This window comes from Cajanus cajan, chromosome 7, assembly GCF_000230855.2.
Source record: "Cajanus cajan strain Asha chromosome 7, NIPB_CcT2T_4, whole genome shotgun sequence".
Lineage (NCBI taxonomy): Eukaryota > Viridiplantae > Streptophyta > Magnoliopsida > Fabales > Fabaceae > Cajanus > Cajanus cajan.
In genome coordinates, this window is record NC_138523.1 from 7,546,547 (window position 1) to 7,573,055 (window position 26,509).

The following is a 26,509-nucleotide window of genomic DNA, read 5'->3' on the forward strand; positions in this document are numbered from 1 at the left end:
TTCGGAACCTGTGTCTATGTTTGGGTGTCAATCCCTGACCGTTGGCCTTCCTTTATTATTACATCTGTCGTCCAGGAAATCCGGTGAAATGGGTGTCATTGGCTCAAGTGCCGAAGCGAGGATTCCTCCGGGCTTTCACCTCCTCTTACAAGGGGTTTAAGGATGGCTTCTTCAAGGTCCGTTGGGGGTCGGAAATGAAGAATTGCTTTTATGACCAAGACGGGTCTCCTCTATTTCCCTTCTATTGGACGAGGCGCCCGACACACTTCGAGGCCATACCCGAATCCAAACTCCCTGCCGAGGACAAAGAAATCGTGGAGCTCCTTGACAAGTTACCGAAAGGCCTGCCTGTCCGAGGCCTTTTGGACATTTTTGAGACGTCTCATTTCGAGATGGCCTTGCTAGGTATGTGTTTTAGGCTTCGGCGATTTTTCAGTGGTTTGAATTGATGTTAAGGTTTATTTTGTTGTAGGTTTAATGGTCGGAGGCAAGCTAGATGTTACTGCTATTCTCGCTCAGAGGGCGAAGGAGGCGAAGGCTAGCGGGAAGGTCCCGCCGGCGAGATCAGCTTTGAAGAATCCGCGGGAGAAGCCGACCAACGTGATCATTCCTCTGGCCGATGCCAGGAAGAAGGGTAGCACTTCTCGGGTGAGGGCTGCCGAGCACAACATAGAGCCGGAGCGTCCGAGCTCTTCTAGCAAATGCCCGAAATAGTTATCCCTGGAGTAATCGGGTTGCGGTCCTTTCGCCATTCCTGCTGTCGTCGCCGGGTCGAACTTCCTCGCTCCTAATGTACAAACCGAGAACCTGGTCGACCTGGATATTGTTACCGGGGGCGGGCTGCAATACTTGGAGGGCATGTCTGTCGAGGCCGCGTATAAGCTCTTCTGTGAGCTCGATACTCGGACGTCTCTTGTTACCAAGCATGTCATGAACCGGCATGTCGTTTCAGAAGAGAGGATCTATGGTCGGCTCAAGGAAGCCGAGGGCACGGTGAAGGAGGCGTTGGCTGCGAACGCCAAGTTAACCGAGTCGGCCGAGGAACTGAAAAGGGTTGCCGACGCCCATAGAAGGGAGGCTGACGACTTGAAGTTGGCCGTTCAAAAGATGAAGACTGATGCCTCTGCCTACGCCAATGAGATTTCTCGGTTGAAGGAGGTTGCTGCCAAGTTTGAGGCCGAAGCCACCGAGCAAATTCTCTCTCAACACGATGCTGACTTCCAGCAAGCCGTCAGGCAAGCTTACCAGTATTGTGATGTCCCGGTCGGCTTCCAGTTCGATGTCAGCCGAGACTTCCTGGGGGGTAAGTTTATGAGCTACGCTGAATTTCCTCAAGGGGCTCAGCCCGACACCGAGGCCCCTCGTCAGGGGAGCCTGACCCGAGCTCCCGTACAGTCGACTGAGGAGGAAGATCTTATTATCGACGTGGTCGGCGACGGGAATCCCGCGAACTTGGCAGCCGTGTAGGGATCGGCTTTGGTAGTGTTAGGATAATTAGGACTTTTTTCCTTTTGTAACCGGGCCGTCAGCGCCTTTTGTAACTTTGGCCATTAGTGCCGGTACACAGATGATATTTTTTTGTGTAAGTAGCCGTTTTACTCGGCCATACTTAATGAAATACTCTGCTAATTATTATAAGCGTGTTAGGTTTGAAAATGGTCAGCCGCAAGATTGTATTTGGTATACGGTGCGGAGTCGTCTTGGGTAGAGAGGGTTGCTTGCGTTAGGAAAACATTCAAGTGTTCTTCCGGGTCGGTAGATCCATCGTACTTCTCGATTGGGAGACTTTTCCAATGGTCTAGTAGGGTTGCTTCCATTATCCTTCGTGAGAAAGGGTGTCTCAAGGAGTGGGCGCAGGTGTCGGCCTTGTTACCGATCAAAGAAGTGACTGGTGTTCGAGTGACCTGGTCGGTTGGTGCATGATAAGCTGACTCTTCAGCGAGTGTGGGGGTAGATGGTACATAAGTTTGGTTCAAGTTCCGGAGCTCGGCATTTTGCCGACGCAACTCAGCCAGTTCTCGGGCATCAACCTCTCTTTGTCTTCGGATGGCTGCCATTTCCTCGCGCAACGCGCGCAAGTCATCTTGGAAGTCGGGTTGAGCTCGGTCAATATTCGGCTGAACCTGTTGTATCACAGGTTCCGGTTGGGTTTGAGGCATTCCGTAGGGGTAACGTTCTTGGTTGGCCATGACGGGATTGCTTTCAGGGTTAGGGATCGGTTGAGTCATTCTTGATTGTCCTTTGCGCGTAACTACCATGTCTCGGTCTCAGTTGTAGAGTAAAAAGGGGCTGAAACGTCTCTTCGACCCCACGGTGGGCGCCAAATGTTCCTGGTGCTAGGATACACACTTCAATTATCCTTGTTGTAGCAGGTCTGGTCTTGGGTCTAGGTCTTCTCGTCCTGCTCCGAGTAGTCCGAAGTGAGAGGGGGGTTCCTGCAAAGACACTCCAACGCTCAAGTAAGTGCTCGGCGTAATAAATGCGGTAGTTGAGTTCAATTGGTACATACCTCGTTAGGGTCCTATTTATAGTGGTTCTTATTGGGCCGTGATTAGGGGTTGGGCCCCGGAAAATTAGGGGACTAATCCGATGCATTATGTTAATTAATCTCTGTAATTATCCTGACGTAGGTGCGGAGTTCGACCGAGCATACCGACCTATTACGCTCGAGTTATGAGTGGTCGGCGGTTTCGGCGCTCTGCCTAAGCATTCGCGGGTTCGGGTGTCTGGCCTCGGTCTAGAGTGTTCAGACTGTTCGGACTGGTCGGCCGCCATACGGTATAGTACTTGCTCGCTACTAAAGAAAGAAATTTTGGCCTCGTACCATAAGATGAATTTTGATTAACAAGATGGTGGATTTGATTTGTATCGATGAAAGTAAAAATATAATGTATTTATTTCTTTATTTTTGAATTCAATCCGTTTTAGTCAATTGTAAACCCTTTGCAGGGAATCAATTCTGAAAACTGTCCATTGAATTCAATTATAATAATAGATAAATGCGAGAAACGTACTTAAATCATTATGTGCATTGACAATTATGTGTTCGGTTGGAATGCGAAGAACCGAATAAAAGTCTAAATATTTTCAAATCAATTATTCGATGATTCTGAGAAATTCTTAATTAAATGGTATATTGTTCTCTTTTATGATAATTAATTTCATAATTAATGTAATATAATTTTATATTATTGTTGTCAACCCATGCATATATATGAATTCGAATGAATATATTGTTATTCGTTACAAAATTCTGCAATCAAAATATCATTTTTATCATGTTGAAAGTTAATTTAAGTGTATCGATTTTTTTTTTTAAGAAATTGAATTGAGACATTAATTTAATATATAGCATTGATTGATTATCGTACAAATTTTTATTTGGTTTTATTTTTCTTTCAGTTTTATAATATTTATAATTATTATATAATAATTTGTATTCAGTTTTTAAATTTTAAATTTAAATACTGAAAAAGGTTTATATATATATATATATATATATATATATATATATAAGGATTAATTAATTGAAACATGTCACCAAAGTGATCTCTCTTGTGAAAATTAATTTATTTTAAAATATAAAAAGTTATGATCTTGTAAATTGTGTATGTACTAGTCCGTTCAAAGGAAGGTTAGTATTTTACATGATTGCATGTGCACTTGTGGTGATAAATGCGTAATAATTCTTCTATTTTTTGCATGTAAATATTAAATCAATTCAAATGAAGGTTTATTATTTGACATGTTCTTATTATTAACGTTTTACCACATCAAGGTATCATTGAATAGTTAAAATTTTATCTAAAAATAAAATATTAATGTATTATCGGTATCTTGAAATGGGATTTATTTGTATTTGAATTATTTTGAGACTTATATGAGTGTGTTTTGTTTGTTGTTCTCAATTCAGTTATGAATGGTCCTACCAATATCACTACTAATGTCAACTCAATTCCTACATTATAAATGGCTCAAACTTCAAGTCCTAGAAAGACAATGTCTTGATAGTTCTTGGAGTAATGGATTTCAACCTTGGGTCAAGGATAGACTCACCCCCACCTCTTAAGGATATGAGTACCTCTAAAAATTAAGAGGGAAATGAAAATGTGGGAGAGGTCAAATCGCATGAGTTTGATGATCATGAAGAAGACTATTCTAGAAGCATTCTAAGGCACAATATCTAAAAACATAATTACAGCTAAGGAGTTCCTGGTAGAAAATGAAAAGTGGTTCGTTAAGAATGAAAAGTCTGATATAGGTACACTCTTGGAAAACCTAATTTCAAAGAAATATATGAGTAAGGGCAACATTAGGGAGTACATCATGGAGATGTCTCATATTGCTTTAAAACTGAAAGAACTTAAGCTAGAACTCTTTGAGGACTTGTTGGTACATTTAGTTCTGATTTCTCTTTTGACACAAATTGGTCAATTTAAGGTGAGTTATAATTGTTAGAAAGAGACTTGGTCTCTAAATGAACTCATCTCACATTGTGTTCAGGAAGAGGAAAGATTGAAGCAAGATACGACAAAAAGCGCTCATATTACCCCTACCTTAAAGTATAAGGGTAAGGGACTGAAAAAGAAAAAGGATAAGGAAGTTGCAGTTATAGCACCTAGGAAACAACAAAAGAAATCAAATGAATCTGAAGGCAATGATTGTTTCTTTTGTGGAACTATAAGGCACGTGAAGAAACATTTCACGCATGGCATGTTAAGAAAGGTATGTTTTTCAACTTGGTTTGTTATGAAGTTATTTTAACTTCTATACCTAGACACACATGGTGGATAGATTCTGGTCAAACAACTCACACCAGTGTGTCTATGCAGGGTTGCCAAAAACCAAATGATGGTGAAAGATACATCTATGTAGGTGACAGCAAGACAATTCAAGTTAAAGCAATTAGAAAATTTAGATTATTGTTAAAGACTAGTTTTTATTTGGATCTTGATGAAACTTTTATTGTACCATCCTCTAGAAGAAACTTGATTTCCATTTCTGCTTTGGACAAATTTAGTTATTCTTGTTCTAGAGAATTACCTAAAAATTAAGGGGACAATTTTGGGGACAATTACGACTGTCATGAAATACATATTAGCCACAAGCTTTACAATGCCTTGTTCTTTTTCGTTGTTGTTCAATAGCTTTATCTTTGTTACCTTTTATTCGTTTACCACTTCCTTTTCTCTTTGAAAATTGCGGTGGAAGAATTTCCACTTCTTTAGGAATATTAGATCTAATAAAAGCCTGAAAATCATTTATCTTGGTTTGTTCATAATCCCATTTATACTCATCCAGTTGCTTTTCAATGTTCAACACTCCATTCACCACGAGAAGTAATTTTTGTTGGGATTGGAGAGCCTGAGATTGATCACCTCTGAAGTTTGAAGAGTTTTGATGATAACAAGTGTGTACCAAGGACATCAACAACAAAGAAGTCAAAAACAAAGTCAAAGGAAGATGCTATGTAATAGGAGTAGTTTATAGTGTATAAAATTGTTTTGATTGAGTTTATCTTTTATGTGTGCTGTGTGCATGAGCTAAATCTATATCTAATCTGATTAAGGAGTGTATGATGATGAGTTAAAAGGATTAAGAAGTTATTTTGAGACTTAAAACAAAGTTTTGAAAACTAACTCAAAATAATCGATTATCATTAAATATAATCGATTATTCCAGCAACAGGCAAAAAGGGATGCCTTGTTGCAATAATCGATTATTTGTGAAATAATCGATTGTCCCAGAAATGACTCTCTGGAATAATTGATTATCCAGCAAAATAATTGATTAAATTGTTCTTTGTGGATTTCCAGAAAATCTGAAGAACAAAATAATCGATTATTCTTTAAAATAATCGATTATCTGGTTCTGAAACTTTTATAAATAGTTTGAACATTTTGAAACTTCAGAACAGAGTTAGAATTGAGAATCAAAATTAGAAAAGCGTTTTTTGTGAAGTCTTTGTGACAATCTTGGAGAGTTTTCTTTGTGAATCCAAGAAGAAAAACGTTTGTGAAAAACTTTGAGAAAAGATCATCATCATCACATTCTTGAAAGGGAAGAGATTAAGATTTTCTTCTGAATTCCAGGTGAATTCGTTTCTTAATTCTTTGTGAATACTTGTAAATCTTGAGAGGGTTTCTCAAGTGGTAAGGAATTCTTGTAGTGGGTTTCTACAAGGGGTGCTTTCTTGAGGTCAAGAAAGTGGTTATCTTGAATGTAGGAGTGTATGCATGTGTGGTATGCTTGTAAACCTTCTTCATTAAGATAGTGGAACAAATTTTGATCAGGTTATGATTGAGGACTGGATGTAGGTCACATGTGGAGTGGTTGAACCAAGATAAAAGACTTGTGCAATCTTCTCTTACTCTTATCTTTTACTTTGTGTAATATTTTGATTGTGCATTAAAGAAGATTGTTCTTGATTAACATGTGTGTATGAATAACATTGGTTTGAACTGAATCAAAGCATTACATATTAATATTATCTTTGAACCTCATTGGTTAATCAAGAAAGCATATAGGATTCATTCTTCAATGACAAGTCTTTAAGAAACTTCATTGAAAATTTATTTTTAGAAAAGTTTAATTGAAATAAAGATCCTAAATACTCTAAAAAAATTTAAAGTGTCATAGAATCCAATTCACTCCCCTCTTGGATTGAGCCATTCTTTTCTAACAATTTTTCCTTACATTGTACAGCCTTGTTCGTACACCTCAATAAATGGTTCCATACATATGAAATGAGCTTACTCCCATTTTCTGGTTTGGAACACCTATCTAGGACATTATCAACAATATTTAAAATAGGTTTTCTATTTGCCAACTTAGTCCACCTGTGAACAATGAATAACTTGGTATCTCATTTAAACCTTTTCCTTTTAGGACACAAAGTATGTGTCTATAAGGTATGCCTTGAGATGAAAACATCTTGCATGAACAAATTGCATTGTGATCAAAAAGATTATATAAACCAATTCCTGTAGTTTACCATTTGACTCACTATTATCACGCACATGCAATGTTTCCACTCCATCTCCCTCTTGCTAATTTTCAACCCCACAATAAACACAAGCATCCCATAACTCTTGTTGGAATATATAAAAACTCTCACGAGTATAAACATATCTTTCATACTTCTCTTAATTATGATCTAATTTTAGTTTTGGCATGGAATGAAGTGAATTATTGTCGGCTAGTAACTCCTTCTTCCTTTGTGCATCTATTGTAGAATCAAGCCTTATCCAAAATTCAACCAAGCTAACATTAGAGTTCAAAAGGTTACCAAAAAGATAATTTTCACTTTCTGATCTTGATGTTGTTCTCAATATCCCAGCCAAAAAATGTCTTTAAAGTAAGTTGGGATCCACATGCTTTGAATATCATACATATGTGAAAGTCAATCATTCTTTTCTAACTTAAACTTAGTCATTATATATTTTTATGTTGCCTCAAAGTCATATGATGTCTCTGATCTCCCAACACATGACTTGAAATTATTATTGAACTCCTCATTAACATTCAAAGAAACACCTACCTTTTCATAAACTTTTTCATGATGTGTCACATACAAAATCTTTGAGTTGAAGAATATCAACTAAAATTCTTGCACCAAGAGTAACACATTGTCTATGGTGGTTTATTTCGGTAAATGGGGGCAAAAATCATCAAATATTTATTTGTTCTATATGTAGTTTCGAATGAGACCAATCCCCATATAATGAATAATTTTCTTGCAAATACCATCAACTCAAAAAACTTTTTTTTATGCGACCTTCTCCATCCATCTCATATGCATAATAAAATGATGGATTTACTTCTTGTTTTCTGTTAAAGTTATCAATAAAAACATGTGCATCAGAATCTTTGATCAAGGTCTTTAAATCTCTTGAATAGTTTTGGAGATCCCTTTGTGTACACCCAACATTTTCATAACCCCCAACTTGTTCTTTCAATAGGTGAAATGTTTTTGAAGCCCCAACATGCAAGTAGTAAACTCTTGTGCACAGGACTAACTTTCTTGCTGATCTCAAAAATTGTTTCTTCGTAGGTGAAGCAATTGCATGTGTATGACTTTCATGAAATCCAAAGAGTTCATATTTACCTTCATCTACTAGTCTGAAAATAGTTTTTGCTTCGCATCCTTCTCTTGTAAGGCTCCTTCAATTAGTCTTAATAATTGATTTACTTTCCTTCACCACCTTTATCTTATTTGGTTTGTAAGCTCCTTTTGAGCAAACAAAATACTTCCAAAGCTTCAATCCATTTTTATCTTTTGTTTCTTACGAACAACGCACATTAAATCAAACATTATGTGCATAATTTTTGTAAAATTGTTCTGCTTCTTGTAAAGTATCAAATACTTGCCCAACTTTAGGTTTTAATTTCTCATCACAATTGAGCACCGATTCATTTCCCTAAAAACAACAATGTAAATAACATAAATGAAATAAGATATTAACAACATAGCAATGACCACAACAAAAGTTGTTATTAACAACATAATACATTATTTATGGTTTGATAGAGGTTACCACAGGTGGCGTAAGACTTATTGAGTTGTTGCCAGAAGTGGCATGAGGTAGAAAGCTTTGCTTATCTTCCATAACAATGACCTAGTATATGTCAATGATTATATTAGTGAAAAAAATTGTATTTGAATATATTAGATCATATAAAGAATTTCAATTTTATTGTGGAGTCGTACTTCTTGAATTTAAAATTGTGTCATTTACAAAATTATAAAATCTAAAAATTCTCAATTATCATTGTTTTATACTTATTTTTACGATATACACAAAATAAATTCATAGAAAGTAAACAATGGGTTTCCATCCACTCACAAAATGCTAAGTTTCTTACATGGTAAACAATGAATTTTCCAAAAGAACACACCACTAATTAAGAGCACTAATAACCAAATAAATGCTGTAATATAATAGGATTGTTGACATGATTAACAAGAAACAGAGGAATGCCATGGTGAGAGAAAGAAAGAGGAGTGACAGTGAAGGAAAGAGGCAAATATACTTTTTGCTAGAGTGTACCTGACTTTAAAGGAACCAATACTTGATTGTATGTGAAAAATATATGTGAGAGAGAAGAACATAGTCGAGCAATAAAAAGAACATGTGGTCGAAGAAAAGCATGTAAAGAAAAAAATTGAGATTGAATGTACTAGGAAAAACATCTGACAAAAGGAAGAGAGTTGCGTGAGATGTAGATTAAGCGTGAGAAAATAGAAAGATAAATCACGTGAGATCTTAAAATAAACTTTTCATTTCTACCATTAAATTTCATCTGATGTTTAATGTTAAACACTGTCATCTCTCATAATAAAAAATCTTTCTCACCTGATATGATATATATATATATATATAAACATTTTGCATGCACTAACATTCAACATAAGATTCGCTTCTACAATTCGCACATGGGTCATCGAGGAAGTAATTTGATGCGTGTTTTGAAAAATAAGCCCGCTACAAAAGAAAAATGTGAATGTTTTGAAAGATAAACTCTACCAAAAAAAAATGTGAATGACAATTTTTTCTCAATAATGTTATTTGAACATTGTCATAAAGTCTTTAAAAACTTTGTATACATTAGAATAAGATAAAATGCCTCTGGCTCTTTAAAATCATCTATAGTTGCATAGGTAAAAGTTAGTTATTGTATTAAATATTTTTGGTTTTATAGTGGATGTTTTAGGCAAAAACAAGACTCATTTGTTGCATAGGTGAGTTACTAGTTTATACAAAGAAATGCACGTCAACAATAATAGTACTATAACAATAACAATCAAAATTGAATAGGCAAATATAGTTTTATGACAATTAAATTACATTTATATTAAATACAATTTTTTATCATTAATATATATTAAATAATTTTAAATTTATACATTTCAATTATTAATTTACTAATTTAATTAGTAACTCATTAACTTAATAGGTCGATAGAGTAAAACACAGGTCATGAATTTATAAGAGACAATGAATTGCAACATCTACGTATAACTTTGTTATATATATGACAATTATTAAATTATATATTTAATTATAGATCAATTATTCAACTAATAACTCAATAGTTTAATCAATGATCCACCAATTCAATATTTTGATTAAGTCAATCATAGTAATTCTGATAACATTACTAAAGAACTTGTATGTTCAAATAGTAAACCAACTTTTCTCCAATCTCCCTAGACTTAACCAATTCTATCAATTTTCAACTGATTTTAATACAAGCCAATTTTGTGATTATTTCAAACTAGACACTAGGCCTATGTATTATTATTTTTGTTTCAACTAGTAAAACCAATTCAATTTCCATATACATATATATATATATATAGAGGATCCGTTTATTCTAGGAGTAAATTTATTAAACTTATTCCATTCAATAATTTTGAATTTAAAGTTTTTAATGCATAGATTAAGTCTGCAAATATTTAAAAAAAATTAAAAATTATTTGATACTTTATTTCATTAATTCAAATCAATGTATAAAATAATTTTATAATTATTCATTAATTTAAATTAATGAAACAAAATTTTATGATTTTCAAATTTTCTAAAAATTTACAAACTTAATTTATGTATTAAGAACTTTAAATTCAATAGTTAAATTATTGAAATTTGATATAAAACATTAGTTATTAAACAAAATAAATTTGTATAGACTTATCCCTTGAATAAATTGTTCCTCTTTATATATATATATAAAAGAAAGAGTTAGGATCCATTAAGGTGTATGTCCTTACTCAAATATACAATAGAACATATGGAAGACTAATTTGGGTAATAACTATGGACACTATTTGCAATTCCACCAAATGAACACTGTTTGTAATTCAAATGAAAAAAAAAATCTTGGAAGTATCGTTGAGTAAATAATAACACTGTACAGTAGTTAATTTGAATCTAGCTCAGGAAGGTGTAGATAAAGCAACAATTGGCCTCCACCACCAGCCACTCCCAAGGCACCACTCGAATCATCGGTAGCAACACATGTAACATTGCCATCTGACACAATGGTAATTTTTATAATTTGAAAAAAAATAATAATAATAACTTGGTAGATATCTTCCTCACGCGAACAAAACAAATAAGAGAAACCAATCAACATTTTGCTTATGCATCCATGAAAGCGTATTAAAGCCAGCCAGCTATCGAGAATGACCTTATTATAAGCAGTGTAGAAACGTATATGTATTTTCTGTAAGTGCATCCTCAATTCAAATTGTTAATAATGTTTTCATATTAATATATATACAACTAATTTAGATTCCTCCAATAGTTAGATGTTTAGTTACAGGTGACTTTATTGTCAACATTAGGTCAAATATTTACGCAATGGACTCAAGTTTTTTACATGCAAGATGAAAAATACCAAGTATGCTAGCCACCTTTTCAACCAAAGAAGCAAAACATTCTATTCAAAACTACCACTCTTCTAATTGATGATGAGGAAATTGTTTGAATTTGGGATTGAATTGAAAGGGAAAATATGTGCATATAGGTTTGGTAGGCATGTGGGATAAATTATGAGAGTGAACCTCTTGGGATAGAAATATGATAGAAAACAGTCAAACACTGAATATAGTACATGTTTGAATGAAAACTCGTTTACAGATAAAGTGGCGAGGCACCCAAGACAGAAACCAACTCTCGATTTCAAACGTTCACATATGCAATAAATCCACCAAACCCTCTTTCTTCTCCCTTTCTGCGTATAACTACCTTACCTTCTCTCCCAAAACTAACTCATCTTTCCACTAATCGCTTGATAGAGCTAGAGCAACTAATAGTTTTGGGCTTTAATTACTTTTGGCCTCTTAGTGTAGACTATCAATGGTTTTCCTACTATGCACTCGACATTTGGGTCTTGCACTCTCATGATTTGGAACCTCTTTAGATACAAGGTAGAAGCTCTTTACCAAGCTTCCTTATTGGAAATAAAGAATATTTTCAGTAAAGAAACTTTTAAAAGAGCTTCTAAACATGTATCCAAACACACTCTTCATCAAATTCTAAACACCAAGTTGAAAAGAAAAATATTTCGTGGAAATTCCTAAATAAACTTCATTTAGTTCCCCATCACCGTTTTTGGTCAAAATTATATAGGGAATCACCTAATACAAAACAATGTTTTAAGAAAAATTATGATGTACCAATTTTACCTTTATACTTTTCATAAATTGTCAAAGGAGGTAAAAATATTACTTCATAACCCAAAACTAATACACTAGTACACATAGTAATGATAAATAACAAATTATAAAGTTAACGAGGTGAGGGAGAAAACATTGATAAAAATTGATAGATATAGTGCATACTACTAGTACACAGTAATTATATAGTATTTCTCAAATTTTCTTCTCTTTATTCAACAACAAAGAACACATACTCACAATCTTTAATAGGAGAAAAAACTAATGTTTTATAGAAATAATAAAATATCTTATAATGAGAAGATAATTTGATAAATAAATATTCTCTTTTGAACTCTCTTATTGTCATTTATCAAATTATTGGTATTGGTATATAAACATTGATATGAAGAAATATTTTCACCTCTCATGACAATTTAAGGATAAGTAAAAGGTAAAATTGATAGTTCATGTTTTTTTTTATAAAATCAATTAAAATAACTTTTTATATTGATTTGTGTGATTCTATTACAAGTGTCTTATAATAAGAACTCGAGAGAATATATTTTATACATATTATAAATTCTCAAAAATGGTAAAAAAAAAATACTTAAAATTAGTGAAATTCATGATTAGTAATCAAAAGTCACAACTGTGTTAAACAAAACATACAAGTAAATATCAATAAAAGTCAAATACAAGTTTTCTAGATAGAAATCATCATCATCTTCTAAATCAGTGTCTTCTTTACCTTTTTCCTTATTATTACATCTATAGATTTCATTTTCGGAAATTAAAAAATCCCAAGAATAGCCTTCAAAATAGGCCCTAATTTTTTAGTCAACATATAGCGCTGCTATAGCACCCGCTATGGCCACTAATCAGCCTGCTATTTGGTCCATATGGATGCTACAGTAAACTGTTCAGCTATGGCAACCCTGTAGCGGGGAGGGGCAGCTCCACACCGCTATTTAAAACCCTGATGCGACAATATTGAACTCCTTGGACACTTTAAGTCGCTTAATAATTTTTTACTAACTTTTGAACTACACTTGATCATTTAGACCCCCTAGTTACAAGATTGGACTTTTCTGGGAATCAAAAACAGAGGATTCTTGAGTAGCTAACACACACTTATTTAAGATCAAAACTCAACTAGTAAATTCTTGTTGACATGAATAAGGCTCATTTATTTGCCATCATTAATGCACAATTCAAAACATTTATATATCATGCTCATGTGTAACAAAAGTTTAGGAATATATACTACAAACTAATAATCATGTACTTTCTCACTTATGCATGAGTATCTACTCTAGTATACCTTTTTTATATCATTACCAAGGAATTGTGTATAAGTGATGTTCAATTCCCCCACATCCCTATTTATCATCCCCTTTTAAGTCCAATAGAACCTTCCTAGAATCCCACGTCATAAGGGAATGGCAATTCCTACCTATACAGAAAGCCTAGATATGTATTGTCCTTATGTCACTTTCACTGCGAAACTAAGCTCATTAATTTGTGTTTTCATTTCCTGTTTTCACATTTTAATTACAAAATTTAATATTACCTTGTTTTCAATTTGTTTCCTGTTTTCAAGGATTTGTACGGAAAACAAAAGCAACAAAGTTGTTCAATGGTTTCTGTATAAATCTTTGAAAATAGGAAACATATTGAAAACAAAGTGACAAACTTTATAATTACAAAATGAAAACAGGAAATGAAAATACAAATAATGGCCCCTAAGAATTCTCTGCATCACATAATAGCCGAAACAAAATTATCATCCTAACATCATGATCACCTGATTGTCTCAAGTGAAACTTTGGTTTAATGTTGCCAAGCGTAACTGTTGGCAAGGCATATTGCACAAAATATGTGGCTGGTTTCAAGGAAAACAAACCAGAATCCAGAAATGAACCCTGGCACTAAATAGAAGGTACACTTTGATCACAAGTACCATTGACAATAAGCTAAAGCAACTGCTAAATGGTATTCAGAGCATGCAACTGAAAGAGCAAATTGCAACATACCGTGGAAATGATGAAGAGTACCAAGCTTGGATCCTTTAGATAACTCCCACATATACACCATTCCATCACTTGTACCAATGATTCCATAACCACAAGAAACACCAATACCAGAAGTCCTGCACAAGTGTTAATAAATAGAAAACTGTAAATCGATAAATCTGCATTGTAGAATGAACAAGAACATGGCAACTGTTAAATAGTATTATAATGAGATGTCGTCATTCCTTCATATGCAATTTCTTATATCCATCCATATCACTCAAAATGGTATATAAATACAACTAATGGCTCCTTACAATCTTTGTAATTAACCCTAGATTCGAAAGGAAGAAAAAAAAAATAAAGATCTTCAAAGAATTAAGCAACACATGATGAACTATATTCAAATTCAAAAACTTTATAGCACCTTAGATCCAAGGGACTTCCAAAACTTGTTCTATTTTTCATCAAAAGTGCAAGCCGCCAACTTTTCGCTGCATGTGTATCATAACTACTTGAAGTTGAAACATGATTCTGGCAACAATCAAGGTCAGATGTCGTCGAGACAAAAAGCCACAGAGCAACATCTTCCTCTGATGGTGAAAACCAACAGGCCTCTCTTTGCTCCGAGTACCACAAATCAGTTGCTTCTAAAATTTTATCAGATTGTTCCTTTATGCTAGTATAGCTGAATCCTGAGCCTTTTGTTTTCCACTGGAACAAACTTATTGGAAAGAACTCATTTATTGGACTTTTTAAAGCAGAGAAGCTTGTAACACAATTACGCTTTGCAATATCCCTGGGAAAAGTGTTGATAATAGTAGATGAGATACTATCATATTACTATAACTGTATAGATTAAAAGTTACTTAATCATTACCAAAGTGATTACTTCTCCCTTCCCTTTCCAATTTCTTAAAACTGTTGATTTAGGTCATAGGTAATTTCAATAATAAACAGGAATAGAAGATGAAATGATGGAATGCAAAATGGAAGAAAAGCCATAGTTAACATCTCCTAAATTTTGAAGTGTATAAATCTCATAATGGAAACCTCCTTTTGCTGAAGATTTACAAGCAGAAGAGGGGATCATGTATGGAATTAAACAGACACAAAATTCATGCTTTGAACAACCTGTGACTCGTATAAAACAGATAATAAGACCAAATAAAAATATTATCCAACGACCTAAATGTTACTGACAACACAATGGGTAATAGTGCAAGTGAATTGATGCAACAAATATGATAAATTGATCAAAACATCTCATAAAAATGTAAAAACCCCACATTAGTAAACCCCCAAATTCATTCATGAACAATTTGGCATAGACATGTTACGTCTTGAGAATATATAAATGACCACATGGTCCCTAAAAACCACATTAGTTCTTGAGAAGGACTGGTGCATTAGGCTCCTAACAGCTAATATGAATAACATTTTTGGGTTAAAGCCAGTTGAATGATGTTAATACAATGGGAAACCGTTTTTCAAGGTGAATGAAATAGCATACCATAAACTAAATTCCCCGCAACTATTATGACCAACAACCAAATGAGTACACTTCGGAACCCTCTTCAACTCCACAATGCCAGGGGATACAGAACCATCAGCTGGAATAATGAAGTACTCTATATTTTCACTGCCAAAAATGTGAATAAAAAGGGTGAACAAGCCAAGCCAAGTTGTATGCCCCATAACCAAAAATATATATTTAATTACTCTAGCTACAAAATCAACAATATTTATAGAGTACATTATTGGCCTACAGGAATAAATTCTAAAATCACACATGCATAACTCATCAAATCGAAGGGATGAAGCTCTATTTATTTTGATAATATTAATATTTCAGCAATCAACCTATAATCCAGTGCAGCATGATAAGAAAGAGCATATTGAAATTGATAGACATTTCATTAAAGAAAAGGAAGAAGGCCTAGTGTGTATGCCCTATGTTCCAGCAAAACAATTGGCTGATGTTCTTACAAAGGGGTTGAACAACTCATTTTTCCATGATCTTATCATCAAGCTGGGAATGGATGCATCTATTCCTTGGCTTGAGGGGGAGCACCGAGCAATAAATATGTAATTATTACCAATAAACATATTATTAGGAGAACCAACCTAAAACCCTTAAATCAGGGGATTTATTTAGAAAGTAATTAGGCACTTTTTTATTCCTCTTTATATGGATTGGTTCTGTTTCTGGTTTTATTTTATTGTATCACATTGTATACTTGGGGTACTATCTCATTGAATCAATTACAGAAAATGTATCTGCTTTCATCATTTTCACCAAACTCATAATCATATCCATATTTTCAGGTACAAAAGCAAACATATAAGAAATCAGCAAGCTAATCAAAACAAATTAAAAAATTTATATAATCATATTCTTAAAGGAACATAAATGGCTCTAGGGCAAGAAAGAGCAAAAAGAGTCACTTAAATCACCTCCATGTTGAATTCATGACCCACACCTGCAGTCTCCCACTCTCTCCAACAGAAACAAGTAGGTTAGGTTCACAAACCAATATACAATGCACATTGTCAACAGTTTTGAATGTTCTTACACCAGATACATAACCATGTTCTACTTGGACAATCTTCAAAGCATTCTTCTCAGAGCAGACTGATGTACATGTTGAGCAATAACAATCAATTTTTCCTTCCCTGGCATGAAATTCTATTTAGTTATTATATTTGATTTTATGGATATTACATATCAATTAAAAACCTGTACAAAAAGTTAACCTGCAATAGGGGGTTTTTATGCTGCCTATTAAGACGATATACTTTCCATCAGGAGTCAACTGCACCCCAGATCTTTCCACCATAGCCTAGTATAAAACATGATAGATTTCATCAAGTATGTAATCATGAATCACTAGGTTACATTCTGTTATGTCTGTAGTGAGCATTTATCTAAATAAACAGTTAGTAATTGTTACAGATATTGTGGATATATTATAGATATTGTGGATACAGATATTATGGTTATTATTCTCACTAATCACTATCAATTAGGGATATGATTAGATTAGTTTCCATAATATTAGAGATTAGTATCTTTATCATTTATTGTATTCTTTCTATAAATAAGATTGGTGTGTACAACAATCTACACAATTCCTAATCACAACAATAATTAAAAAAAAAAGGAAGAAGGGGTTGAGAACAAACCAAGCAAAAAATAACTTACTTCCTTTATGAAGTTATGTTTTGGATTTGGCAACAGTATTGAGCTGTGAGCCATGACAGAAGGGCAACCTAAACTTGGTTCAGTAATAGCTACCTTGTAAGTAAACAGGGTCTTGCACTGATCTGTCAGATGGCCACATAAGACACAAACATGGATTTCATCCTCTCTTGTTCTTAAAAATAATGATGAAACAGGCTTTGGGTGCAAATAACCTCCCACAAACTTAACATTGCTGCCCAGATTATTCTTGAGCTCCTGGTTTTGCAGGGGCATTGATTCTGAAATTAATTGAGCGTCCTTGGCACCAAAGCACTTATTTTCATCAGCAAACAGGGTTGGATTTTGAGACGTTATTGGGTTTGGTTCCACTAGGTTGATATGATCCCCCAGAACATCATCACTATAAGTTTGAGGTGTTTCTACACATAAACCTGCAGAATTATCTGGTTCACATGGTTTATCCTTTGAATTGTTTATTAGAACAGTTTCTGTGGGAGGTAAAGTGTCTTTGGCAGTGTAAGTTTCAGGAGCAACCAGTTCAAACTTGTCATATTCAGTACAATCAGTGACTGAACAAGTTTCTTGGAAGGGAATAGCCTTTCGAAGCTTTTTTCTGGTGTATACTAATTTTGGCTCTTTAAAAGACATAATCATTTCAGCATTGCCAGTTTTACCCACAACTTCATCTTGTGTCTTTTCTACAAGGGTTTCCATGCTTTCTAATTGACAGCTCATAGTTTTTACACCTGAGAATGCATTACCAGAACCTGCATTATGTTATAAAATTTGTAAGAAATGGTAATGATTCAATCAGACAAAACAATTAAAGTAATCCTCAGTCTCAGCTTGTTAATATTACCACCGATACTTTATATTAGAAACAAATGTATACTCTATTTTGATCCTAATCATAAGAAACACAGACCCACATTAAGATGTATTGATTACTAATTTCCCCTTATACCCGTCATTTATGGTGAAATCTATTAATGAAAAACCTACCTAATACTCATATAAGTAGATGCATTTATTTTCTATGAACACAACTCACACTCATTCGTGGAACTTTTGAATTAGGAGTAATGTCACTAAATATAATCATTACTAAAACAATTTAATTCAAAGGGTATTTCTGGTTAAAAAATTAAATTAATGGCATTATTATTTAAAATTAGCTAACGTAACTATTCTTATTATTGACCATGATGAATTAATTATTTGTTTCTTATATAAAGAACCAAAAGTAGTATTTTGCTGCAACCATGACCAGTGATGTTGGATCATGTGTTCAGGTTGATACGAACTCAAGATCAGTGTTCCATGGGATATGAGTTCCATTACCGGTAAACGTATCAAGGTCCAATATATAATATATCATATAATCATTAATCATATAAAAATAAAAATATCAATAAAGCATTAAAATTATAAATTTTCATAATGTTCTGATGCAAGCAAAAATATTTAAAGGCACAAGTTCTTAAAGAAGTGAAGTAGCAATATATTTCATTTATTAACAAATTGATATCCATGGACCAATTTATGCTTGAGTTATAAGTGGGTATTGGGTAGCCATGTGAACCCAATAAGTAGAGGAATCAATCACACACCCAGTGCAACAACTATTTAGGAAGACTTCTTAGCTTGACATGAATCTCAGTTCAAATTAGGAAGACTTCTTAGCTTGACATGAATCTCAGTTCAAAACAGACTGAATTAAAATGTAAACTTAAACCCTCATGATCATGTTTATCCATATTTCAGGGTTTATTTTCTTGATGCCATATATCATAAACACATTACCTCCAGTAAAATCCTGAGCAGTTGGCAGGTCCTTTTGCACAGAACTGAGACCAACATGAGCTGGATTTTGATTCAAATCTGAGCAAGCATCACCACTTCTTTCAGAAATAATTAGATCCTTAGGAGACATGTCATTTAGAACAGATTCAGAAATGCATACATTACAATTCTGAGGCAGGGGCCTGTCTTTAAAGTCCAACCCTGAAGCATGGCATGTGGATGTCCCATTTGGCAAATCATCAACAAGATGCTGTTGAGAAGATATTTCTTTATTGAAACTATTGAAACTAGATCTACCAGCTTCCGCAATATCAGAAGATAATATTTGCTGATTGGTTTTATAATCATCACATTGACTATATTCAAAACTGTCAGGAACAATATACTTAATATGTTCAGAATTAGGAGTGTATGAATGTGGGTCTGTATACCCATGTATCTTTTCCCCTTGTTCCCCATGTGCAGCCTCTATCATTATTACATCTGCTGTAAACATTTTCAAAATGTATAAGGATACATAAATACACAAACATGTGGAAACAAAAGGAAGATTTAAAGGACAACATACTATAACAGACATACTGATCTATGCCAGACAGCATGGATGTCAAACTCTTGAGTTAACTTAGATCAACAATTTTACAAGTCTACGTAGACAAAATGAGTTAAATCACTGTCAAACTCCTTTTAGAATGAACTGTCAGCACAAACTTTCAAGCTAAGAAGAAATTCAGCAAGTTTGAAATCAAATAGTATTTCTTTCCCCCATTGACCCCATAGTAAAATTAACTCCTTTTAAAATGTTTTCACTTTATTAACTTATGCTTTAATGAATTAATATATGATTTGGCCATTTATACAGTTTGGTCTAGTTTAGTACTAATGTACTACCATATTTATTTATGGTTTGCTACTTTGCTTTATTATGAAGTTGAAATGTTGAAATTTTGTTGTGATAAAAGTATTGTGTTATGCATATATGTTATTAATAGTTTTTTAATAGTATATTTTGTATTCGATAAATTTTTATGAGTTTATGAGTCAAGTCTAGAAAAACTCCATGTAGACTCTTGAGTTTGACAACCTTGTCAGACAGTAACAAAAAATGCTCAGAAAAAATACCATAGATAGGTATATTTACCAGATGATGGTACATTCAAACTATATCCAATTTTATTTTGTTCGTCCTTGGAATTCACCCGAGAAGACAACATATATGAAGGGCTAATGGTAAACTCCTTATCTGTTGAAACATTCTTCAGTAGAGGAACTGCTTGAGGAAGCAGAAGTGACATCATTGACTTTGCCACATCCTGGCCAGCTGAACCAAAATAATTTTTCTCAGAGCATGGATATGAATTAGATTTGAGCATTTCTTCATGTTCTGCATTTAACAAATCTCCAGAGGTGACCTCACTCTCACATGCTGTCTCATTGTAAGCATTTTTATCCAGTTTAATTGGGGCAGAATCAGGAGTATTTTCTGCAGTGAATAGAGTAAGAGATCCAGAATCAACAGGAAAATGGAGAAGATAAAAGAAAAATATGAAAGAGGAAGTTCATATTAAAGGAGTGTTGTAGAGCACTCAAATATTAATAAATAGAAAAATTAAACATAGTGATAATAAGCTTTACTGAGCTTTTCAAAAGATGATTGATTGTTATGTTGAGAACTAAATTAGAAAAATTAAACACCACCCATAAATCCATAAATATTGTATAAACATTAGTAGAATTCACAAATGTCATATTTGACAATATCACAAGACATTTCACATTTTTATTATGTAAAGAACACACTATTCAATATTGCCAAAGCTATTGAGCAGTATCACCAAACCTTTCATACCCAAAGTGTAAAGGTTCAAAAGTAAATATAAATCCCAAACATTACAGCAAAATCAAATAATTATGAGAATGTCCAACATCTAGGCCAAACAGTCTTTCAATCCAACAACAAATAAAATGAGCAGGAGGATGAAAGTGTCAAAAATCATTAAAAGTGAAAAGTAATAGCTTCTACAGTACTAACAAAATAGAAGTACCTTGCGCAAAATCTAGGGTATCAGGAGCACAAAGATCAAGGTCAATACAACCAACAGGCTCTTTAGAACATGACTGCATCAGCTTCTTGTCTTCTGATTCTGATGCCACCAACAAATTAGATATCTTCAACTCCACATCATACGACCTATGAAGCTGCAAGAAGTTAAGAGATTTTCTACTGTAACAAAATAGACTACTAAAGTGATTTATACAGTCTCTTGGAAACTTATAAATGCAATATCTCAAGAAGCATGAGATAATAAATCACTTCTAAGCATTTTATACTTTTAGGTTTATCAAGAATCAAGATTGTCAAAATTTAGGATGTCTTTCCGACAAAAACTATTCAATAGACTTACGATTTATGAAGCAACATGTTTCCAATGAATATTGTTCAATAGAATATATAAGTTCAAAGGTATGCTTACAGGTTCTTCTGTGGACAAGTTTTCAGTTAGTTCTGTAGTTTTGCAATTTTCAGAATTGAGAAAACATGTCGGTCTCTTTGAAGGTACAGCTCCAACTTTCTTATTGTCAGAGATTTCAATAGGATTTAATAGCAACTCATTTTTGGATGAAATGCAATTACTGCTTTTACAAACGGAAGATATCGTTTGCAATGAGACTGGCACACCTATCTGATTTGCAACCTCATGCACTTCTGAACCATAATGGGTTGTAGAACTCCCCTGACCAAGACTCTTCTCACAGATGTTTGGGGATACCAAACTCTGTTCTGCTATTCCATTTATATCTTTCACCAGTTCCCTGAGCAACCTCTGGATAAACTGATTTTTGAACCCAAAAAGCTGCATGTAAAAATAGAAAAAACTATATTAAGCACAATGAACAACTATCATAGAAGAGATTAAAAATAATACAATACAAACAAAAGATGACTGATTGTTAAATAATAAAAGAGGAAAAAAAATATTAAAAAAAATTATGAGATTGATTATCACATTAACTCCTAACCAATAGGTCAAACAGTCTTATATATTAGCTGATACAAACCTTGGGAGAAGTAAACCCAAAAGCTAGCTATCAAGGTTGGAGAATCAAAGGTCATATAAACTCTAAATCAGAATCCCTAACTTCCACTGTGGAACTCGAGTCCCATACTTGGCATTTGGATCCTAAATTTCCATCACACTCCACACCCCTTGCAGCTACACAAGTTGTCTGTGTTTTAGTAGGCCCATTACACAAGTATATAGAAGGAAAGGGAGAAGACGAGGTAAAGGAATAAGAGAAGGGGTATACTGGCCTAAGAAACATGGCTGCTTCTGTAAGAAAGAAAGATATGTCTCACAGCAGTTAAGAAGGAATTAGAAAAGAGAAGAGGAGCATGACATAATTGACAGCTGGCAGATGGAGGTTGGAAGGGAGGATACAGGAATCATGCAGCAATAGAAGAGAGGGGTATATATGACGGAGATGAAACTGATTGGGGGAATGAATCATTTGGAAAGTAATTTGGTTGGCCAGGCTGAAGAAACAGGTCTTACTCAGGAAAAAGGGGTTCTATAGTCTATATTTCTTATTTTCCATTTCTGCAAGGAGCTGTGCTCCAACCATTGTTCATTTTCCCTAACTGTGTCCCAATACTTGTTCTGTACCAGGGATTCATCCCTCTTTTGTAGCTCATTCAATGTTATTACATCTCAGATTTTCTATTCATATTGTTGATACTATCAGTTTTACACCACTAGAAGCCCTAGGAGAACATTGTAATGCTGGAATCACAACCCACAGTAGTATGTGCAACTAAGAGGCATGGTCAATGTCTCGAATACCATATAAAGGACCAACTCTTTTAAGCAGTAATGTGGTGGCTTATGAATGGTTTTATCTCTAAAAAGAAATTCTCTTGAGATAAAATAGCAGATTTTCTAGCAATGTAAAACTGCTTCTTGAAACAAAATTAATCAAATAAAGAATTGTGCCAGTTTGTTCATCATTGCATGCAATCATGAATAGCAGCTACAATTAGTTTCTAAGCATAAATAATCATCAAAGTATGCAGGAGAAAACAGCATGCTACCAAATTACTCTAACCTTTCTTGATGAGAAAATTTTATCATAATCAACAAAACAAATGAAGTTTTACATTTTACCATTTAAATCCTCAATTTAGTATTCCTCTCTATTACTGACCTTGTTTCTTTTAAAATCAACAATGAAATTGTTGTAAATATCATAGATATTTTAGGATATGCAAAAACATCTCATTGTATCATGATATTAATTTTTTTTTATGTTGTTTCCTTATTTCCTTTTCTTAGGCTTAGTTGTTTATCCTATAAAAGGGAGATTAAAACTTGCATTAAAAACATATACAAAATATATCAAAATTCTTTTTCTTTAAACTGATATCATCGTTGATGAAGAATCTATTTCGCCCATGATTGACTAAGGAAAGATAATATAAAAAAACGTATGCTATGGATAACATATATATTTTATTTATATCAAATAAAAAATGAAGTAATACACTACATCAAGACATAAAAGGGAAATTTCTGGAAAAACGAGAAATTTTCTGAAATTTTACAGATAGATTTCATCAACATCACCAATTTCTACCTCCAAGCCATCCATCTTAGATGAAAGTCTCTTCCCATGCCAAATCTTCATGCGGGGGCAACCTTTCTTCTGAAATTCCTCCCATGCTTGATCAGGAGTTTTCCCAGAAGACGAACTCCCAACATCAGAAGAAATCTGCAATGACAGTACACAACAGAATCTGCTTAATAAAACTCAAAGCAAACAGCGAATCTCTGGTATATGGAATCTAAAGCCAAACCATATATCATATATCACATAATAGAAGCCGAAATACGAACCAAAAATTTAGGGCCATTGACACCTTCACAAATTTCCATCTTATAAGCGGTCCCATTAAAAGCTCTAACAGCTTGATAACCAACTGGATATGGATACCGATCTTTTCCCTATAATGTAGTCAATACATTACATCAATCGGCAAAGGAAAGCACAAATATCAATCCAAAGTGTGTCATCAAAATTTAAATCTTCAGTTAAATTGCAAAGGAAGCATAAAACAAATAATTGCCGCAACTTCTTAATTTTAAGAGAATAATCCAAAAATACTTCACTTAATCAGCGACGGATCAGAAACAAAAGGAAGGCGTCGAAAGGAAAGGAAATCGATTGCATGAAATTGCATTTGCAGGGAAAGGAAAAGGAGGGGATGGAATCAAACCCTAGAGGTGGTCCAGTATTTCTTCTCCCAAACTCCTCTGTAGAGAGAACCGATGGAGATTATTTCGAGGCCATTCTCCGCATCAGCTTCCGCGCCTTTTTTAGCGTTTCGAGTCTTCGCCATTGAGTGAGAAAGTGAGAGCGTCTAAGAGTGAAAGTTGAAGAAATTAAAGAGTATAGCGGGAAAATCCACCCTTGTTTCCCTCCATTATTTCTTTTTCTTTATACAACTAATAAATAAATTGTATTTTTGTCAAGCTAATATGTTTAAATATGATTTTAATATTTTAAATTTAAGATAAATTTATTTTTCTTTCTAAAGTTAAAATTGATATTTTTAATCTATGTAATTTTTAAAAATTTTATTCTAATTTGATTAATAACATATTTAAAAATAATAAATTAGGATAATTATATAATATTTTTATTAACAATAACACTAATAGGTAAATTTTTTATTATAGTATTTAACAAATTTTTAACAAAATTTGAGTATTAGAACTAAAAAAAAAATTAAATTATAAAACTTAAAAAGATCGATTTTAAACCTCAGTGACTAAAATCAAATTTATTTTGAAAGTAAATAAAAATATATTTAAGTCTAATTATTTTCTTAATTTTAATTTTTAAAATAACTAAATCTAGAATAAATAAATAATGTACAATATAAAAAATCATACCATTACTTTATTATTGTATCCTCTCCGATATTATCCAACTTGATCATGCTTACATAGTAAACCACATTGTCTATCTAAAGGACGCTCCAACCTAACCCATATGCCTTTTGGCCTTGAGATTGGTGGGCAAGTGTACTTTCTCAAATATTATCCAACATTAGTATATCAATATGATTGAGCACATCATTTATCTAGAGAACACTCCAACCTAACCCTTATGCCTTTCATGCTCAATGTCAATGAGCAAGTGTACCTTCCTAAATACTTTTCGACATAGACTTATCAAGTTGGATTAGGTGGAGGCAAGTAACAAATTGAGTTGATTTTAAAGTCGATCAGGGTTAGTTCAATCTATATGCATAATAGGTAACTACCAAGATTGGCATGAGGTCAATTAGAATTAGCTTGACCTTTATATCTAGCATAAAGCCAATCAAGTCATTCTTAAGGTCAATCGAAAATAATGTGAACCCTTTATCAAGTACAAAACCTTATCTTTAATAATTGTGATCACACATTAAGATGCAACACCTAATGGGTAAAGATCCCATAAAATCATAAAATTCTTGGACCATAAAGTCATAATGATCAAATATAAAACTTTAACCCTGAGACTAAGAGAGACAAAATACATTTTTGAATGCCCTTCCTTTGGTTGAATAACTAGATTAATCATAGTACATTTAACTAGATTAACTCAAACTATATAGCCTAATCATTACGATTATCAAATTAATGATTACATTTAACATGTTGTTGAGATGTCACTATTAAAACCATGTGACTTAATTAATTTATAACTTGGATGACAAGCTTGACTTGGTTTGGATGTTTAAACCACTTGTATAAACAAGTGGACGTCTAATCTTAATGGGCCAAATGAAGTTTGGGCCATCTAAGCCCAAGTAAGTCTAACAAGTCTTAGTTAGTTACACCTCCCATAATCTACTAGTTACACCTTCAAGTAAAAATAATATAAGGACAGGATTATCTACTTGACCCAAAATACAAGGTTAAAATAAATGAAATATTTACAAGGAAAATATACACAAAAAAGATAAAGTAAACTATTAAAATACCCAAAGCTTAATAAGAGCTTGAACCTTCTTCCTTTAAGTCTAGCTCACTCCTCTTAGTTCCTTTTTAGATTTAGCCTCTAGGCATGATGTCATCATTATTTGGTCAAAGAAGCTACTTATCACATTTTAGGTGTCAAACGAAAGAAACTATGTGTGTCAACTCAAATCAACTTTATCTAATGTTTTTCATGCTTTATAAGATATGTCATAGTCCTTTTTTTTATGAAAAAACATGTCTTTTGTTCTTTTGTGAGTTACGAGTACCAAAGAAGTATTTTCTATTTGATATATTAAGA

At 33.5% G+C, this 26,509-nt stretch overlaps 1 protein-coding gene across 2 annotated transcripts; it reads right to left on the bottom strand.

Moving 5' to 3' along the window:
* Positions 1–10,698: 10,698 nt before the first annotated feature.
* Positions 10,699–24,654, bottom strand: LOC109806737 (DNA binding protein). Of its 2 annotated transcripts, none has more exons than XM_020369238.3 (14): positions 24,456–24,654; positions 24,076–24,183; positions 23,816–23,950; positions 21,658–22,038; positions 21,229–21,382; positions 20,325–20,666; positions 19,184–19,666; positions 17,381–18,147; positions 16,933–17,018; positions 16,633–16,851; positions 15,689–15,817; positions 14,603–14,974; positions 14,197–14,312; positions 10,699–11,033 (listed from the first exon to the last, which is right to left on the bottom strand). In XM_020369238.3, exons 1-14 carry the CDS (start codon positions 24,576–24,578, stop codon positions 10,921–10,923), a joined length of 3,528 nt encoding a protein of 1,175 aa, XP_020224827.1. In that variant the 5' UTR covers positions 24,579–24,654; the 3' UTR covers positions 10,699–10,920. The 2 variants fall into 2 exon arrangements, with proteins under 2 accessions (XP_020224827.1, XP_020224826.1); XM_020369237.3 differs by having other exon boundaries at positions 19,184–19,669; positions 24,456–24,653.
* Between the last annotated feature and the right edge of the window lie 1,855 nt (positions 24,655–26,509).